This window comes from Oryctolagus cuniculus, chromosome 11 (assembly GCF_964237555.1).
Source record: "Oryctolagus cuniculus chromosome 11, mOryCun1.1, whole genome shotgun sequence".
Taxonomy (NCBI): Eukaryota; Metazoa; Chordata; class Mammalia; order Lagomorpha; family Leporidae; genus Oryctolagus; species Oryctolagus cuniculus.
The window spans coordinates 53,236,223-53,252,887 of NC_091442.1; the positions used below are offsets into that span (position 1 = coordinate 53,236,223).

The window sequence follows — 16,665 nt, forward strand, 5'->3', positions numbered from 1 at the left end:
TGCCTGGCCTGGTCTGCAGACAGTGCTCTGCCCTGTGCCGCAGGAAAGACTCTGCCTGGCAGTCTCCTTGCCCTGGCGGCGCCAGGCTGTCCCACCACGGGGCTGGAATGAGTCTCCAGGCCCAACACTGAGGGCTGAGCCCCCTGCCCCACCAGACCCCAACCTGGGCACAGGTGTGCCGGGGAGGGGGAGGGGCAAACTCCTTGGTCAGCCCCACTGCTCCCCTGCGTGGAGTCCCCTCGTGCCTATGCCACTCCTTCCCATACAGCGCCTCAGTGGTCTCCGCCCTCCTTGCAGGTGCACCTTGGGATATGTGCAGGGCTCCCTTCTTCCCACCTCTCTGCGGCTGCCTTGCGTCACCCCAATCTTCCCCAGCAGCCCCAGAACAGGGCTGGGCTCACAGTGGGAGTGGAGGGAGACCAAGACCAGTGTATTTCTGCTTTCGGCGTCCCCTGGGGCTGCTGTGGCCTGAGTCACCTGGACAGAAAGGTGAAAGCAGCTACACTTCAAAGCCCTTCTCCAAGGGATCCGCACAGGAGCCAAGTGGCTCTAGGGTTGAGGGGAAGCTGCCAAGCAGAGGTATTAGGAGCACAAGTCTCAGCCTGAACCCTGGGTTTGAGTCCCGGCTCCACCACTGGCAAAGCTGGGTGACCTTGGGCAAATGACTCAACCTCTCTGAGCCTTCGTTTTCTAAGGTCATCGCACTAAGCAGATTTGAGGATCGGATGCAACATTGTACACAGAGGGACACCCAGCCCTTATTAGACACTCTCTGAGTGGGAGCTATTATGATTAATGATTGTGCAAGCACTAATAACATCGTTAATAAGAGCAGCAACAGTATCATTATTGTGGGTCGAGGTGTTCCAGTCCCCCTCCCCTTAAGGTCGATGGTCTCCATCTCCCCAGCCCTACCTAACCAGCACGCGCGCCATCTCTCCTCTGCCCCACCAGATCTCAGCTCCCTCCCCTCCCCCCAGCAAGATCCTACAGAATGCAATAGGGCCATGGGGAAGCCTGGGTTTGGATTTGTCTGCACAGACACGGCGGCTCCCTCCTCCCACTCCTGGGCATCTCTGGGAAGGGGCCCCGGGGGGGCCAGGGGGTACTCACTAGGACGCCCAGTACCAGCCCGGATTGGCTTGAACATAATCCTTCACAGGGTCACTGCAGAGAAGTGGAGAGAGTCAGGATGACCCCAAGTCTGCATTTGTACCCCTGCCCTGTGGCTGCCCTGCACAGCCCCCTGGGCACGGAGCAGTGGGTCCCTTGGGTGTGTGGCAGATGCCCTGGGGTGGCCGATGGCCCAGAAGGCTCCAGGTGCAGCCCATGCCCGACCAGAGGACGGCTCTCCCAGGCACTCTTTTGGGTTCCTCCCCGCATGGGGGAGGAGCCTCCAACCACATCCCGGGAGAGACCCTCCCAGGCCCACGTCCATGCATGTTGTCAACTCACCAGAAGGTAAAGAGAGCCACGACGCCCAAAGTCACCAGCAGCTGGATCAGCAGGATGGTGTAGACCTGGGGGAGGGAGGAGGCTCACACTCAGCCTGGGGCTGGGGGGCGGGGGTGCTGGGTGGGGCTGGGTGGACTCAGGCCCCCAGCCAGGCCCCAGGAGAGCCCGCCTTCCCCAGGGGACTCAACAAACTCTCCAAGCTCATGGCCTGGGTGCTCACCCTGCTTCCTTGGGGTCACTGGGACGGGCCTGGGACACAGAGAAAGGAGAGTGCCGAGAGCGGACCCGCAGGAGAAGGGGTGGAAGAGATGACGCGTGCAGGGGTGGTGGGGAGCTGGGGTGAACCCTAAGATGGCCCTGCCCTGTGGGTGCTGATGGCTGGGATCCCCCAGGAAGGGGGAGGAAAACTTCTGTGGCCAAGGGCTGGGCTCTTCGGGGCTCCCCCAAGGAGGCCCCCAGTCCTAGAGAGTCGGGTAGAGGCAGCTAACCTTTCTGATAAAGACGCGGCGGACTTTCTGGTCGTCCCAGCTGAAGGTGGTGAAGAGTTCATGGTGTCCAGTGGAGAATCCGCGGTCATAGCTGGAGCTGCTGCCTGCGTGGGCAGGTAGAGGGCCGTGAGGGTCCCCGTGCGCGCGGAGCTAATGCCGCCAGCGGCCCCCTGCCCAGGGGGCGCCATTCCATGCCATGGGCTCTCTGCATCTGCTGAAGTCCTCCCTCTGGCCACATCACCCAGCACCACACCCCTGCCCGCCCCTGTTCCCTCTCCCCTGTCACGTCTCGCTTTCTCTAGAATGAGCTGTCATCTCCCTCCCTGGCCCTACACCCTGGCAGAGCCCAGATGATGCTATCCACCTCCTGGACACCAAACCAGCTAACAACAGAAGCCTGTGGCTCTGTGCCTGGTGGCAACGACACCACCGTCTCCCTAGTACCCCCCCCCCCAAGTTGAGGACACTCCCAAGTCCTCACATGGGGTCCCTTAGATCCCCTCCACTGTCACCCCCTCCCCGCCCTGCTAGTCCCCTAGCATGGCCCCCGTCTTGGTCTTTCAAAGCTGCCATTCTACTGCCCTGTGGTGAGCTCTTCAGTGACTCCCCACTGCCCTCATTCAAGTTCAAGTTCCCTATCAAAGCCTGCACAGCCCTGGTGAGTGGGGCCACTGCCACTCCACTGCACATTCCTCCCTCCCACTCTTCCCATCAGCCTCGCGCTCTCTTTGCCTCTGGGCCTCTGCACATTCTTTTCTTTTGGTCCTAAGCCCTCATCTCCCTGGCAGAGCCTGGGATGGGGATACGGCATGGATACCCCTTCCTCCAGGAAGCCTTCCCAGACTGCCAGGCAGGTTAGGTGTGCTGCCCAGGCCTCTCTCACTGCCTCTGGATCACTGTGTGATAGTCATCCCACTTATTCATCTCATGCAGCTAACTTTGTCAGGGCAGGGATTCTGGCACGGCTTGCAGATCAGTGTGTCTCCCCAAAGGAGCCCAGGGTGTCAGACCCTGCTTTGGTGCAAGTTTAGCCAAGTGTTGGTCTTGTCACATGCTGGCCTGCCTTCCTGCCTCCACAGCTCCTTGGAAAACGGCTCCCGTGGTAGTCACTTCCGGAACTGAGAAATGGGAAGCGAGGCAGAGGACAGAGGTAGATCCACTGTAAACCCAGCCTGGGGGCTGGGCACCCTCAGCCACTCGTCTCTCCTTGTTCCTTTATGTTCTAAATACATCCCGGCCAAGATCCAAATGGCCAGGACCCAGCAAGGCGGGGGAGAGGGAGCAGGCACGCTGTCCTGGGGGGTTGGCTGGGGGCGGGGCAAGGGGGCTCCATGCAAGCCAGACCTTCATGAACCTTCCAGTAGGTCACATTGGGGTGAGTCTTCAGGGCTCTGGCCCCGGAGGACGGGGAGTGGGAGGGTCGGCCCATGGCAGCCACTCCCTGTGAACAGAAGCTCTGTCCAGGGGCATTGTCCTTGGGATTCCTTCTAGAATTCTGCGAGCAGTGGGGGCGGGGTCAATCAGTGATGAGGGGCTTCCCTACAGCCTATGGGAAACTGTGTGTTCCTGGCCGCCAGGTAAGGCTCCTGAAGTGAGTGGCTCAACCCAGCCAAACACCCCCAACGGCTGCAGGTGTGTCGCCCCAGTCACTTATCTGATGGTGAACACTGCCCCTTTTCTTTCTCACGGAGCCCTCCAACCAGTCCTCTGAAGCCCTCAGCCTTTGATAACAGCCTCGTGCAACACACACACAGTGCATCTCTTTCTGGGTAACTAACTTCTTCCTACCCGGCTTTCCCACCTGGGTCCGCCACTCCCTGCGATGTCCCAGCCTCTGGGAGCTGGGAGACTTACTGGGGTCCACGTAGGCCCAGCTGGGGTGGAGAGGCACAGCTGTGGAGGTTGGGGGGAAGGCCCCTGCCTTCAGCCCCTCCCCAGAGGTGGCCTCTTCGTAGGAGGGCGGGGCCGAGGGCACAGCCGGAGTCTCCTTCTTCTCCCCCTGCGCCTGCTGCTGCCCTTCGGTCCCGGGGGCCTTGTTAGCCACGGAGAGCTGTGGAGCAGAGCGGGGAAAGGTGGTCACCAGGGAGAGGGGGCTTCCACCTCCGCGTCCCCAGCCCCTTGGTGCCTTGGGGCTTCCTGGCAGGTTCTCACCTATGCTCAGAAGGCAGGCGTGTGCACCGAGCCTACCTATTGGGTAGCCAAGAACTCTGCTCCAGCGGAAGTGAGGAGGGAGGGGCTTCCCCGAAGAGCCCACCACTGCTGGTCACTGTCCCCGGGGCAGGGACCGGGACTCCCTGGGGCCCAGGAAAGGGTGGCACAGAGGAGCCCCTCAGTAGTGTCACTGATGGAGTGTTCTCCCATCTAATCTCTCTGCCACTTTGTGGGCTGTATGCTGCCTCGGGATCAGAGAGGAAGTGACTTGACCAAGGTCATAGGGCCGCATGTGGCCTGCCTAGCTACAGGGCCCGGGCAGTGGCCCCTGGGACTGGCTTCCTTGGGCTGGGCTAGTAATGGCACAGGAGCATGAGGAGGGGAAAGAAAGAGGGTGGGGAGTGAAGAGAAGAGAAGTGGCTGCAGTGTGCAGAAAGGGCAAGGGGTCCCCACGAAGGGCCCCGTTCTGGCCTCATCCTGTTGGGACCTCAGCATCTCCCCCAGCCCAGAACACTTCCCTCAGAAGGCTCACAGTTTAGCTCCTACCTTCACTCAACAAATGGGGAAACTGAGGTCCAGGGGCCAAAGTGTTCCCAAGTCCACTTATGCGCTGCTCTGCCCTCTGCCTTACAACATACACTGAGCTGTGCTGAGGGGATACGAGCTGTGAGGGCTGGAACACTGCAGCCAGACGAGGAGAGGCTGCTGTGGAGGGAGTGGGGTGTGGAAAACACAGCGACACCAGGCCCTGGGCAAAGGGGAATCGTTCAATGCAAAGGCCCCCCCCAACCAGAAGGAAGGCTGTGGGCTCCTTAGCAGGGAGACCTGCTGGCGGTGGCCCAAGGACAGGAAAGGGCCAGGAGGCTTTGAGTACCCATCTGGCCTCCAGGACCCCTGGCCTGGAGGAGTCTTTTCCACTCCCTCCACTCCTGGGGCGAGGAGCAGGTGGGTGGGGGCGGGGCCGGGGTGGAATGAGAGGCTCAGTGGAGGGGATGCACCTGCTTTTCACAGCCCTCAATCCTCACCAGGCCTCCTCGGTGAGGGTCCTTGGAGCCCAGGCCCGTGAGAACGCTTCCCTCCCGTTCCCCACGCCCTGTCACTGCCCCCCAAGACCAGAGAGGACACCCAGAACCCCCACTGCAGTGCCCGCCCTGCCATGCAGCCCCCAGAGCCTCCTGGGCCCTGCCCACCCCCTGCCCCGATGGTATTCCCAAATGAGGGCTGGCCAATGGTGGGGGGTGGCATCACCCAGTGACACCACTTTGAGGCCCGAAGAGCTTAAAAACAGGATACGGGGAGGGGGAGGTATCTGAGGAACCAGGGACGGCTGCCATTGGCTCCGAGGCTATTCTTGGAAAGAAGAAGTGGGGGGGTGCAGGGGGGCCTTTCCTCGGTCTCCCTGTCCTATCCCCAGTACCCCCAACCACCGATGGAGGACCCCCCTGTGCCCCTAGGCCCCGCCTTTGTGTAATTCCACAGGCTGTTGACATTACATAACCCTAGGAGGCCAGCCAAGTCCCTGCCCAGCCCTTCCCCCACCACTCAGGGCTGAAACTGGGGGAAAAGAGATGTTGTGTCCGGTCCCCACCAGCTCCACACCTCGTGGAAACCAAAACAAAAATCAGAGCATCCTGATGCAGGGTTGCCATAGTAACCCCAGCCACACGGGATGGCACGCAGACATCCAGATGTTAGCTAATGAGGAGGGAGGTGCTGGGGGGTGCTTGTAGAGGGGGCAAAGACCCTCGCAAAGTGGCTGGGTTTGGGGCTGGAGGGTCGGACCACAAGGGATGCTTCTCGGGCGCTGTCCCTCAGGGCTGCCCTGGCAAGCAGGTGCCTGGGAGGGGCGGGGGGCGCGAGGAGAGGACAGCCACGTCTTGCAATGGACCTTTCGGCCCTGACCGAAAAAGAGGATGCTTAAGGGTGCTCGCTCGGATGGCAGGGAGGCAGGAGCCCAAGGGATGGAGGATGTGCAGGTAGGGGTGCCGGTACCTTGCCCTGGGTCATGGTGCCGTCTCTCGGGGAACGGGTCCCTGAGGCAGGGGTGGCCGCTGGGGTCAGCGCAGCCTGCCTGCGTCGCTTCCTTCCTGCGCGTGGATTCTAGCAACATCCACTGCGGCCGGGCCAGGCGGACCGGAGCGTACCATCGGCGCGGGGAGGAGGGGCGGCGCGGGGGCGGGCCAAGGATGCTGCGGAGCCGCTGCGGCTCGGCGATGCGGGAGCAGGACCAGCGCGGGCGCGCCTCCCCCGTCCCCCCAGCCCCGCCTCCGTGCACTGCCGCACCTGCACCCTTAGGCGGCCAGGGGCGCGTGGCGCTGCGGAGCAGCCCGGTGGATGAGTCCGCGGGGGAGGGTGCGGGGGCGGCGGGGACCGTGACATCCGAGCGGCTGATGCCGCTGGCTGGCATCGAGGCCTCCCCGCTCCGCGTCTCGCGCCCAGGCTCTGCCTTTCCCCCTCCCTCCCTCTTTGGTTGCAGCCCTGATTTCTGCCCCCATCTCCAGCCGGCTCAGCGGCTCCGTTTCCGCAGACCCCAGGCGTCTGTCTCCCTCGCCCGCTTCTAACAGGGTCCTGGAGGAGCAGTGCAGCTGCCGCTCCTGGCCTCTCTTCTCGCCTGTGAAATGGGTCCGATGCCCACCCCCCGCCCCCACCCCCGCAACTCTTTCCTTGTCTGAGGGGTACTGCAGGGGAGGATGTGGCTTCTGTGTCGCTCATCCCTGCTGGGATATTTCACCACATTTTTCTGTCTCCAGGGCTGGCCACCTCCTGTGCTTTCCTCCTGCCTCCATCTCGCCCTCCCTGGGCAGAGCCGGGTCCACCCTCCTGCCCAGCTTTGTCCTTGAGACCCAGGCCATCACCGGGCCCTGTTTTCTGCCATTGCCGCAGTGTCACTGTGGGATTTGCCATCTCAAGACTTGGGCTCAACTCCCAGTTTAGTCACCCACTGGCCGTGTGACCTTGGCAAGCTGTAACTTCTCCCGTGTCTGAGCAGCCCACGCCCTGCTGCCTGTGTGAGCTGTTGGTAAGAGAGGTCTCTCCTGCCACAGTGTCTGGGGCCTCTCTAAGGTGAGCACTTAGAGATGGGCCTACAGCAAGGCCTGGGATGGGCGGAGGTGGCCACTTCCTTCCCATTCTCCTGGCATCCTGGCAGGGCCCTGGGTGGCAGGTGCACCCCACAAGTCTTTATTCCAACTCTTCTTTGCGTTTATTTGGGTGGAAGGCAGAGAGAGAGAGAGAGAGAGAGAGAGAGAGAGAGAGAGGTTGAGATTGATTCTATCTGCTGGTTCAAGCCTCAGATGCCCATAACAGCCTGGGCTTGGCCAAGCCAAAGCCGGGAGCCAGGAACTCCATCCAGGTCTCGCACTTGGGAGACAGGGACCGGGGTACTTGGGCCAGAACCTGCTGCTTTCCCAGGTGCATTAGCAGGGTGCTGGGTTGGAAGTAGAGTAGCTAGGACTTGAACCGGTGCTCCTATGGGATGCTGGTAGCACAGGCAGCAGATGAACCCGCTGTGTTGCAATGCTGGTCTCCATGCCGTCTCTTCTTGGCTCGTTGTTCCCTGCTCCGTAACCACAGGAGCTCTGAGCCCTGCAAATCTGAGCCTCTAGCTTCCTGTTGGGTTGCATTCTCCCCTTCTGAGGTTTCCTTGCACCTGATGGAGCACCCGGCTCGTGGCGGCATGGAATTTCTTTGTCTGTCTCTGTTAGACTCCAAGGAGCCTATGATCCAAGTGCTTGGGTCCCTGCCACCCACATGGGAGACCTGGATGGAGTTCCAGGCTCCCGGCTTTGGCCTGGCCCAGCCCTGGCTATGGTGGCCATTTAGGGAGTGGACCAGCAGATGGAAGATTTCTCTCTCTCTCTCTCCATATCATTCTGCCTTTCAAATAAATAAGTTTAAAAAAAAAAAAAAAAAAGGACTCCAAGGGTCCTGTCTGTGGCATGCTTATGTTGGCTGGGCTGAGCACAGTCCCACACATGTAGATGCAGGCAATACATTGCAGGAATCAGTATTCTCCTGACATGTGTCCTTACCCAGAGCCTGGCTTGATGGAGGTCTCTACGCTTCATGCTTCCAAATTCCCCTGTTCCTGTTCCCCTCACTCCCTCTGCTCCAGCTCATGTGGGGAGCCATTGCACGGCACCCTAAAGATGGCGCCGGCTCCTTTCCCCCGGAAGGACTGGCGAGAAACAAACATCTCCTAATAAGGAGATGGTTGAGCTCCCTTCCGGCTTCTGCATTGCTGTACCAATCAATGCTTGCCACTTGGCTGCTTTTGATTGGTGTGCTGATGGCTATAAGAGGGATGGGAGAGGGAAGGAGGCGGAAGAAGAAGCTTGTTCAAGGTTCCTGAATAAACTGCTTGAAGAAGAGTTCGGGTTGCGTCTTCCTTGCTGGTCGAGGGACGCGACAACTGGTGGCCCGTACGGGGAACCATCTCAAACGCGAACTCAGAACTTCCTGCAGTCAGGGCAGCGCTGGTAAGTCCCCCAGGAAAATAAGGTGGGGATCCGCGATAAGAGCGGGCAGTCCTGCGACAATAGCGGGAGGATAGCTCTGCGATTAAAGCAGAGGAAGTTCTGTGACAAAAGCAGAAGGAGCTCTGACCCGTGGCCAGGGAAAGAGTAAAATATTAGACGATGGGTAATTCACAGTCCCATCCAATTTTTCTGGCGCTGAATGCGCTGCTTTGAGAAAACGGTTTGAAACTTAAGCCTAGTACATTGCATAGGTTTTTACGTAACTGCGATACCATTGCACCCTGGTATGGGGTTTCGGGAAGCCTTACTATCCCTTCATGGGACAAACTAGGCAGGGATTTGGATTTTGCATTTGAACAGGGTAATCTCGAAAGGGGAGTGAGACCAATATGGAAGTTAGTGCGAGCATGCCTCGAGGATGAGCGGTATAGTGAAGCTATTCTGAGCGGTCAAGCTGCCTTGGAGGAGCTTCAGGAAGAGCGCTCCGAGAGAGCTGCCGGTGAAAAAGGGAAAACTTTGAAGGAGAGTCAGAAAAGAACTAGGAAAAAACTGTACCCCAATCTTTCCGAGTTGCGCAGCCCCTCCTTAGTAAGTAGTTCTAGTGCAGAAAGTAGCTCAGAAAGCAGCAGTGAGTCTGAAGAGTGTGGCGATAACAGAGTCTGGTATAAAGCAAGTACGGGAATTGAATCGGCAAATGAGGATTTCCAAAAATTACAGCTGCTGAGCCATTACCAGTTGTTGTCAGATTCCTTATATGTGGTGAACGCATTAAAGATATTGGAAACCACAGGACTGATTAAACCTTCTAGCCCAATTGTATCCCTAATGTCAGGTGATTGCTCATTGTCTGGATGCATGGGCCGCCTGGGGGAGACCCCAGGTGCTAAAAACTGATAATGGCCTGGCCTATACATCTCAAACCTTTACCACCTTTTGCCAAAAAAATGGAGGTTCAACTTGTCCATGGATTGCCGTACAATCCTCAGGGCCAGGGCATAATTGAGCGAGCACACCGCACACTGAAAGAATATCTTTTAAAACAAAAAGGGGGACGTGACAGGCCAGGAGAAAGAGAGAGGAAAAATTCCACAGGTATCTTGACCTAGAGAAAAGTCTTAATTTGATAACCCTTTCCAACTTGATGGGTTTTTCTCTTTACAGTTAATAAAAACTTAAGCAATGGGCTCATACGCTGATAATCAATTCTTTTCTGTGCTGCTGTAGCTAACTTATCTAATGAGAGTTTTCGTGTGTCTTGAAGGTTTCGCATTTTTCTATTGCCAGTATGAGTCTTGATTGGAAAAACTGCACCATGAAGCTGTTTACGTTATATCTTTAATGTTTGAGTGAGTACCTAACTTTGATCATATCTAGTCCACAGCCTTGGTTAAATGTACTAATTTTTGACTAAAATGGTTTGACTCTCTGATAGTTTAAATTCTAAACCGAGTCTTTCAACTTTGGGGCTTCCAGTCGGATCCCTGGAACTCTCAAAGGGTGGGACTCTAAATTTGTTAAAGTAACAGCTGTTTGAGTCAATTCAAATTATACAAAGTGTATTAAAATGTAGTAAATGATGTCAAATCTATGTTGTATTCATGTTTTTGCTTTTCAGCTAAAGTAGTCTTATAAAAATGAGAGTAAATTCTGTGTATGCAAGTCTTTATGTTGTTAACTCAAGTAAGCCAATACAGATTGGTTCAGAAAATTGGGTTAATGCAAACGCCCTTTGGTTCACTTGCTCAGTTGTACATTTACATGTCTTTGATATGCTTTAAACTTGTTTCTCTTAAGGATGAAGATCTTTTCAAAGTTGTAAATATGCACTAGTGACTGTTGCTGCCCAAGTGGTGTTATCCTTATGTTACTTAAAAGCATGGAAATGTAATTTTGACTTTTAATTCAGATAATGGTGTGGTATTCATTAATAGCTCAGTGTTTTAAGTTATCCAGGCATCGGTGCTAAGTAAAATATGGAAAACATATTATGTGTACCTTTAACATCTTAAATTTGATAAGAGAGACTTTTAAGTTTGCCAGCATGTATTCTCATAGGTTGTCCATACATGATAATTCAAGACTGTAAAAGTAACTACAGGTATAAAGTTTCAGAGGGTGTGAGCAAGTCATGAAAAGTTGTAAAACGTTTATGATTTTAAAACATTGTTTACAGAGTTTTCTATAAGTTAAATGTTGGTGCCAAAATTACACTAACCTAAAGTTGAAGTCTGATCTTCTGTTATAACAGTGGGATTTTTTAAAACGTGTACTAATGTTATTGATTATCTGGAAATGGTCTCAATTGTAAATCTTAAAATCTGTTGTTGCAAAAACTGTAACGTCTCTTTTTAACAGTGTCTGCTTAATCAGTTACTCTGCCATTTCTAAAGTTAGGTCGTGTAAGCTCTTTTTAACTCTGTTAAATAGTTCTGAGTTATGTGATAATTTCATGTGCTAACTCTTATGTTCAAGGTTTTTGTATTTCTGGTTTACCTAAAAATTCATGTTCTGCCAAGTAAATGTGTACTCTACTGTCTGTTAAGTTATGATTGATAAAAAGTATTAAGTCTTAAAAAGTTATGTTAAATATTATTATGATCAGATGTGGTCTAAAAGTGTTAAAATCACCCTGACTAAATGTTAAGGAATTCTATTTTGACCAGATACTCTAAGTTCTCTTGGCACCTTTAACAGATTTTCTGAAAATCAAAGTTCTAAATTCTCTGGACTTTTGGTATCTCCAGAGGGCCCCTGGAGATGTCAAAAGATATATCTCTCATCTTGCAGAGATAATAACCAATCGGGCTGTTTAGATTAAAAGTGGTGCCAAGATGTGAAATGATGCTAAACTTCAGCTATAAACATGTTTCTTTCTAGCTGCTCCAGTCTCTGGCTCAGGCTCAGTAGCCAGATCCTATAAAGAGGGACTGACAAAGTCTAAAAAGCGTCCCGTGGTCATGATTTGCATCACCTCAATGCCCAAACCTTACGATTAAGATATGGAATCACCTGGAAACAGGCAAGGCAAATTGTAAAATCCTGCCCTTCCTGTGTCACATTTCTCCCGGTCCCTCATTATGGTGTTAATCCTAGAGGTTTTATGCCTAATCAGCTTTGGCAGATGGATGTCACCCATTTCCCTGAATTTGGTAAACTAAAATACATGCATGTCTCTTTAGATACATGTTCAGGTTTTGTTTTTGCCACCCCGCAATCCGGCGAGGCTGCCAAACATCTCTCATTGTCTTCAGGCCTTTGCTGTTCTAGGAACCCCTATACAGATAAAAACTGATAATGGCCCAGCGTATACTTCCAACTCTTTTAAGCACTTCTGTACTAACTTCCACATCTCTCATCACCGGGATTCCTTATAATCCCCAGGGACAAGGTATTGTGGAACGAGCACATGCCACATTAAAAAATTATTTACAAAAAATAAAAAAGGGGGAATACGGGACCATGGCATATTCCCCACAAAAATGGCTATCACATGCTCTTTTCATTTTAAATTTTCTAATACTGGATAATCAAGGGAAATCTGCAGCTCATCGTCACTGGCATCCTGAAACCAAAAGACAACAAGTCTATGTGAAGTGGAAAGACCCTCTAACTGCTCAATGGTATGGACCTGACCCTGTTTTAATATGGGGACGTGGACATGTTTCTATATTCTCGATGGTTACCTGAGCGACTGGTGCAGCAAACAGACAATGTCACAAAGCAGCCTCTCTATCTTCATTATAACATTGCTGATTGGGATCGTTACTGCAGCCGTTATAACCGCCATTTCCATTGCAGCTGTGGGCGCTACAACAGCTGCTATAGCGCTCACAGGGACAGTTCAAACTGCTAATACCCTGAATAACTTAACGGCCTCCGTGGCTGCTGCTTTGGATACTCAGACATCCTTAAATGTACATATAAAGGGAGGCTTGATGATTGTTAATCGGCGTGTGGATTTGGTACAGGAGCAGGTGGATACTCTCTGGCAGCTTGCTCAGCTAGGATGTGAGTGGAAATTTTCAGGGTTGTGTGTGACCTCTGTTCAGTACGATAACATGACTCAGGCAGCAAATTACTCTAAACAGTTGTCTCAGATGCTCTTGCAGAATTGGTCCGCAGAATTTGACTACACCTTGAAGCAACTGTGCCTTGCTGTGGTCACCATCAACTCCACATGTGTGGATGTCTCCTTCGCATCTGGATTGTCATTCTGGATCCGCACAGCCGTCTCCAACCTGAAGGAGTGGGCGGGACTTGGAGCTTTGACGGGTTGTTGTTACTTGTTGTGTTATTTTGCCTGTGGTGTTTGTGCAGGATGAGGACAGCTCATTGGCGGGAATTGGCCATGATAGCTCAAGCCTTTTATGCCCTTGAGGCTGGACAATCGCCGCAAGCATGGCTGGCCTTCCTTGAATGCTAGGCATGGGTGCAGGGTGCGAGGCAAAGCACTGCAGAGAGAACGAGCCATTACGTTCTCTGGAAGGCAAGTCTGTCTGCATGTGGGTTGGCATCCCAGATCCCACCCCCGCGAAAAGGATGCTGTTCCAGGTGGATGCCTGGCAGTGGGGGACAGACCCCTACCTTCTCCTGTAATCCTTAGATGCCTGGTTCTAAAACAAAAAGGGGGAACTGTGGGGAGCCATTGCACGGCACCCTAAAGATGGCGCCGGCTCCTTTCCCCCGGAAGGACTGGCGAGAAACAAACATCTCCTAATAAGGAGATGGTTGAGCTCCCTTCCGGCTTCCGCATTGCTGTACCAATCAATGCTTGCCACTTGGCTGCTTTTGATTGGTGTGCTGATGGCTATAAGAGGGATGGGAGAGGGAAGGAGGCAGAAGAAGAAGCTTGTTCAAGGTTCCTGAATAAACTGCTTGAAGAAGAGTTCGGGTTGCGTCTTCCTTGCTGGTCGAGGGACGCGACAAGCTCACAGGCCTCCTGGCTAGACCAGGCCTGCTGTGAGCCCAGGGCCTTTGCACATGCTAGGTCTTCCATCACTGCATGGCTCAATCCCTCACTTTCTTCGTTGCTCTTCTCAGAAGTCATCTTTTATTTTCAAAGATTATTTATCTGAAAGAGTTACAAAGAGAGAGGAAGAGACAGAGAGAAAGGTCTTCCATCCATTGGTTCACTCCTCAAATGGCTGCAATGGCCAGGGCTGAGTCAGACTGAAGCCAGGAGCCAGGAGTTTCTTCTAGGTGTCCCACAAGGGCTCAGGCACTCGGATCATCTTCTACTGCTTTCCCAGGCGCATTAGCAGGGAGCTGGATTGGAAGTGGAGCAGTCGGGACTCGAACCAGCACCCGTATGGGATGCAGCTTAACCAGCTACACGACAGTGCTGGCCCCGAGAAATCCTCTGTTGGGGAGGTGCCACCAACAGCCCCCACCCACCACCCTGGACAGTCCCTTTTATCCTGCTGTAGCTGTGTTTCGTTCCTCCAATGCAAGCCTCCCCTCCGACATCTGTTTTTTGCTTCGTTTTTCTCTCTCTCCCACTGAGACATCAGCTACACAAGTGGAAGAAGTCTAGGGTATTTTGTCCTAGTTTTATCCCCATGGGTTGAAATAGTGCCCGACATAGATGCAGAAGGTGTCTGGTGACACAGCTCACTGGGCTCCACAGTTCCTCAGTAGATTTCTCCGTAGTGCCCATCTCTGAGTGACACACGGTGGTGGCTGTCATTCATCGAGAAGGATGGCATCCATGCAGACTCACCCCATGCAGGAACGGGGTAGGGGTAGGGGTAGGGGTAGGGGTAATGGTGGGGGAGGCAGGGCAGGAGGGCCTGAGGTGTGCGTTCCTTGTGGGGGTGCCCCAGGGCTGGCGGTGTCGCATCCTTGAATCCCCAGCCCTGGATGGGTTTTATTCTGTTTGCATGAGGTGAGGAAGTAGGGGAGACAGTCTCAAGTTGGTTGGCTTGTTTCTAATCTGAAAGAGAGAGACAGAGAGAGAGAGAAGACGCTCTCACCTCCTGATTCACTCCCCCTAAGTGTTTGCAAAAGCCAGGAGCTAGGAACTCAATTTGGGACTCCCATGTGTGGGTGGCAGGGATCCAAATACTCGAGCCATCACCTGCTGCTTTCCACAGTCTGCTTTAGCAGGAAGCTGGAGGCAGGAGCCAGAGCTAGGGATCCATCCCAGGTCTCTGGTGTGGGACAGAGGACCCTCGATTGCTGGGCCGTATACCCGCCGCCTTTTCAAGGTTTTGTGAGCAGGGCGATGACATCATCAAAGACGTGCTTGCCAAAACCAGGTGGCTGCAGCAATGTTTGTTAGGAAAGCGGTTTTTATGGACTGAAGCACAGGCATCCCATATGATACAGGTTCGAGACCCGGCCGCTCCACTTCTGATCCAGCTCTCTGCTATGGCCTGGGAAAGCAGTAGAAGATTGCCCAAGGCCTTGGGCCCCCGCACCCATGTGGGAGACCCAGAAGAAGCTCCTGGCTTTGGATTGGCTCAGCTCCAGCCATTGCGGCCATTATTAAAAATCTTAAAAATAAGATTTATGTTATTTATTTGAAAGAGTGACAGAGGGAAAGACAAGGGCCAGGCTGAAGCTAGGAGCCAGGAACTCCATCCAGATTTCCCATATAGATAGTACAAGTGACCCATGCACTTGGGCCATCTTCTGCTGCTTTCCCAGGCACATCAGCAGGGAACTGGATCAGAAGTGGAGCAGCCGGGACTCGAACCGGCACTCAGATGGGATGCCAGTGTCTCAGGCCACGTCTGAACCCACTGCACCGACCACTGGCCCCCACGCTGTTTTTGAAAGGAGCGGAGCTATGTGCTCTGTGGGCTCAGGCTGGGTGGTGATGACTGTAGGGCATCCGGGTAAGGAAGGTCCCCTGGGCACCAACTGGAGGCTCCTGGCGTGCAGGAGAGAGGTGCGGCGGGCCACCCAGTGTGAATCACGTTCTGCTTCTGGGGAGAGCTGCTCCCCTTCCCACCTTGGCCCCGTGGAGTACAGCAGTGGGGTCCCTACTAAGCCAGGCTTGAGGCTCCCCAGCTCACTCCCACGTGGATACAGGTTGAGCCCTTAGTTCTGTCCCCCTTCCCTCTACCTGCCCCTGGCCGCTGGAGTCCCTGCGCCAACTTCGCCAAGGCTGGCCGGGGTAGGCCAGCACGGCCCACTCAGGGCTCTTGGGGCCACAGGGTGGGGCCCCAGCCACTGCCTCGCCTCCTTTCAGGTCCATGGCGTGGCGACCCAGCCTGCTTCCTGCTCTTGTGTCAGCCAGCTCCGTTCTGGGCAGGTGTTGGAGAGGGCAGAGGCTGCCTTTCCTTTGCCTGTGACGGAAGCACAAGGAGGTTTACTTGCCCGACCCCAAGAGACACGGCTGGGGGCGGGGCCGGGGGCGGGGCAGAGGAGGGGCGGTTCTCAGGCTTCCTAGGTGGGTGGTGGGGGAGGGGGAATCGCAGCGACCCAGGCAGCTCTTGGAAGAGCCTCCCCCCACCCATTCTGAGCCCCAGGGGAAGAGAGAACTCTAATTTCAAGGCCAGTGACAGGGAAGTGGGCGGGGCAGAGCCCCACACCCAGGTCTCCTGGAGTGGGCTGGCAAGGGGGCTGCCTCACTGCTGCCCACGGCCTGCTGGGTATGCCAGGGCCTTGGCCCTGAAGCCTCAGAGCCTGCGGGTCCCTGGTCCCTGCTCCCCTCGCTGCTTGCCCCCCACAGCTGGAGGGCAGAGAGCCCCACCCTTCCGTGCAGGCCCCTTGGGACACACTGTACCTTCACAGACACGGTCTGCAAACACAGGATGCAGAAGCCCAAGGGTTGCCAAGCTTCAACGTCCTGAATCACTCTTCTCCTAGCTGCAGGGAGTTCTGGGTAAGGTGCAAAACCACATTCCCGCCCCTCCCAGTTCTCACTCCCCCCCTCCCCAAACCAGGGATCTGGGGCAGGGGGTGTGGCCTGTGTCTGAGACTGGAGCAGACACTGGCTGAGGGCATGAGAGTCAGTTTCCAGGCTCCCCACAGCAGCCTGCAGTCCCCCACACTCCTAACCGGGGTCAGTTCATTCCTTAGGAGGCCCTGGTGAAGTCCCCTCAGAGCATAATAATGGAAACCAACAAATAAACAGCAGGAAAGAC

The 16,665-nt window shown here is 54.7% G+C and overlaps 1 protein-coding gene and 1 long non-coding RNA gene across 4 annotated transcripts in view; one reads left to right on the forward strand and one right to left on the reverse strand.

Moving 5' to 3' along the window:
• Positions 1-6,352, reverse strand: part of FAIM2 (Fas apoptotic inhibitory molecule 2) — a 25,118-nt gene extending 18,766 nt beyond the window's left edge. Inside the window, exons 1-5 of one of the 2 annotated variants that reach the window (XM_002711124.5) lie at positions 6,087-6,352; positions 3,798-3,993; positions 1,944-2,047; positions 1,456-1,520; positions 1,114-1,167 (exon numbers count right to left, since the gene is read on the reverse strand). In XM_002711124.5, the coding sequence (XP_002711170.1) occupies positions 1,114-1,167; positions 1,456-1,520; positions 1,944-2,047; positions 3,798-3,993; positions 6,087-6,101 (434 nt within the window). In that variant the 5' untranslated portion in view covers positions 6,102-6,352. Of the gene's footprint in view, positions 1-1,113; positions 1,168-1,455; positions 1,521-1,943; positions 2,048-3,287; positions 3,441-3,797; positions 3,994-6,086 lie in introns of those variants that run through there. The other variant, XM_008256430.3, reaches the window with a different exon arrangement.
• On the forward strand, positions 3,468-16,665 carry LOC127491011 (uncharacterized). Of its 2 annotated transcripts, XR_011380046.1 has the most exons (3): positions 3,472-3,712; positions 6,845-15,411; positions 16,313-16,665. It is a non-coding gene; the product is annotated as an uncharacterized lncRNA (long non-coding RNA). The 2 variants fall into 2 exon arrangements; XR_011380045.1 differs by lacking the exon at positions 16,313-16,665 and having other exon boundaries at positions 3,468-3,520; positions 6,845-13,457.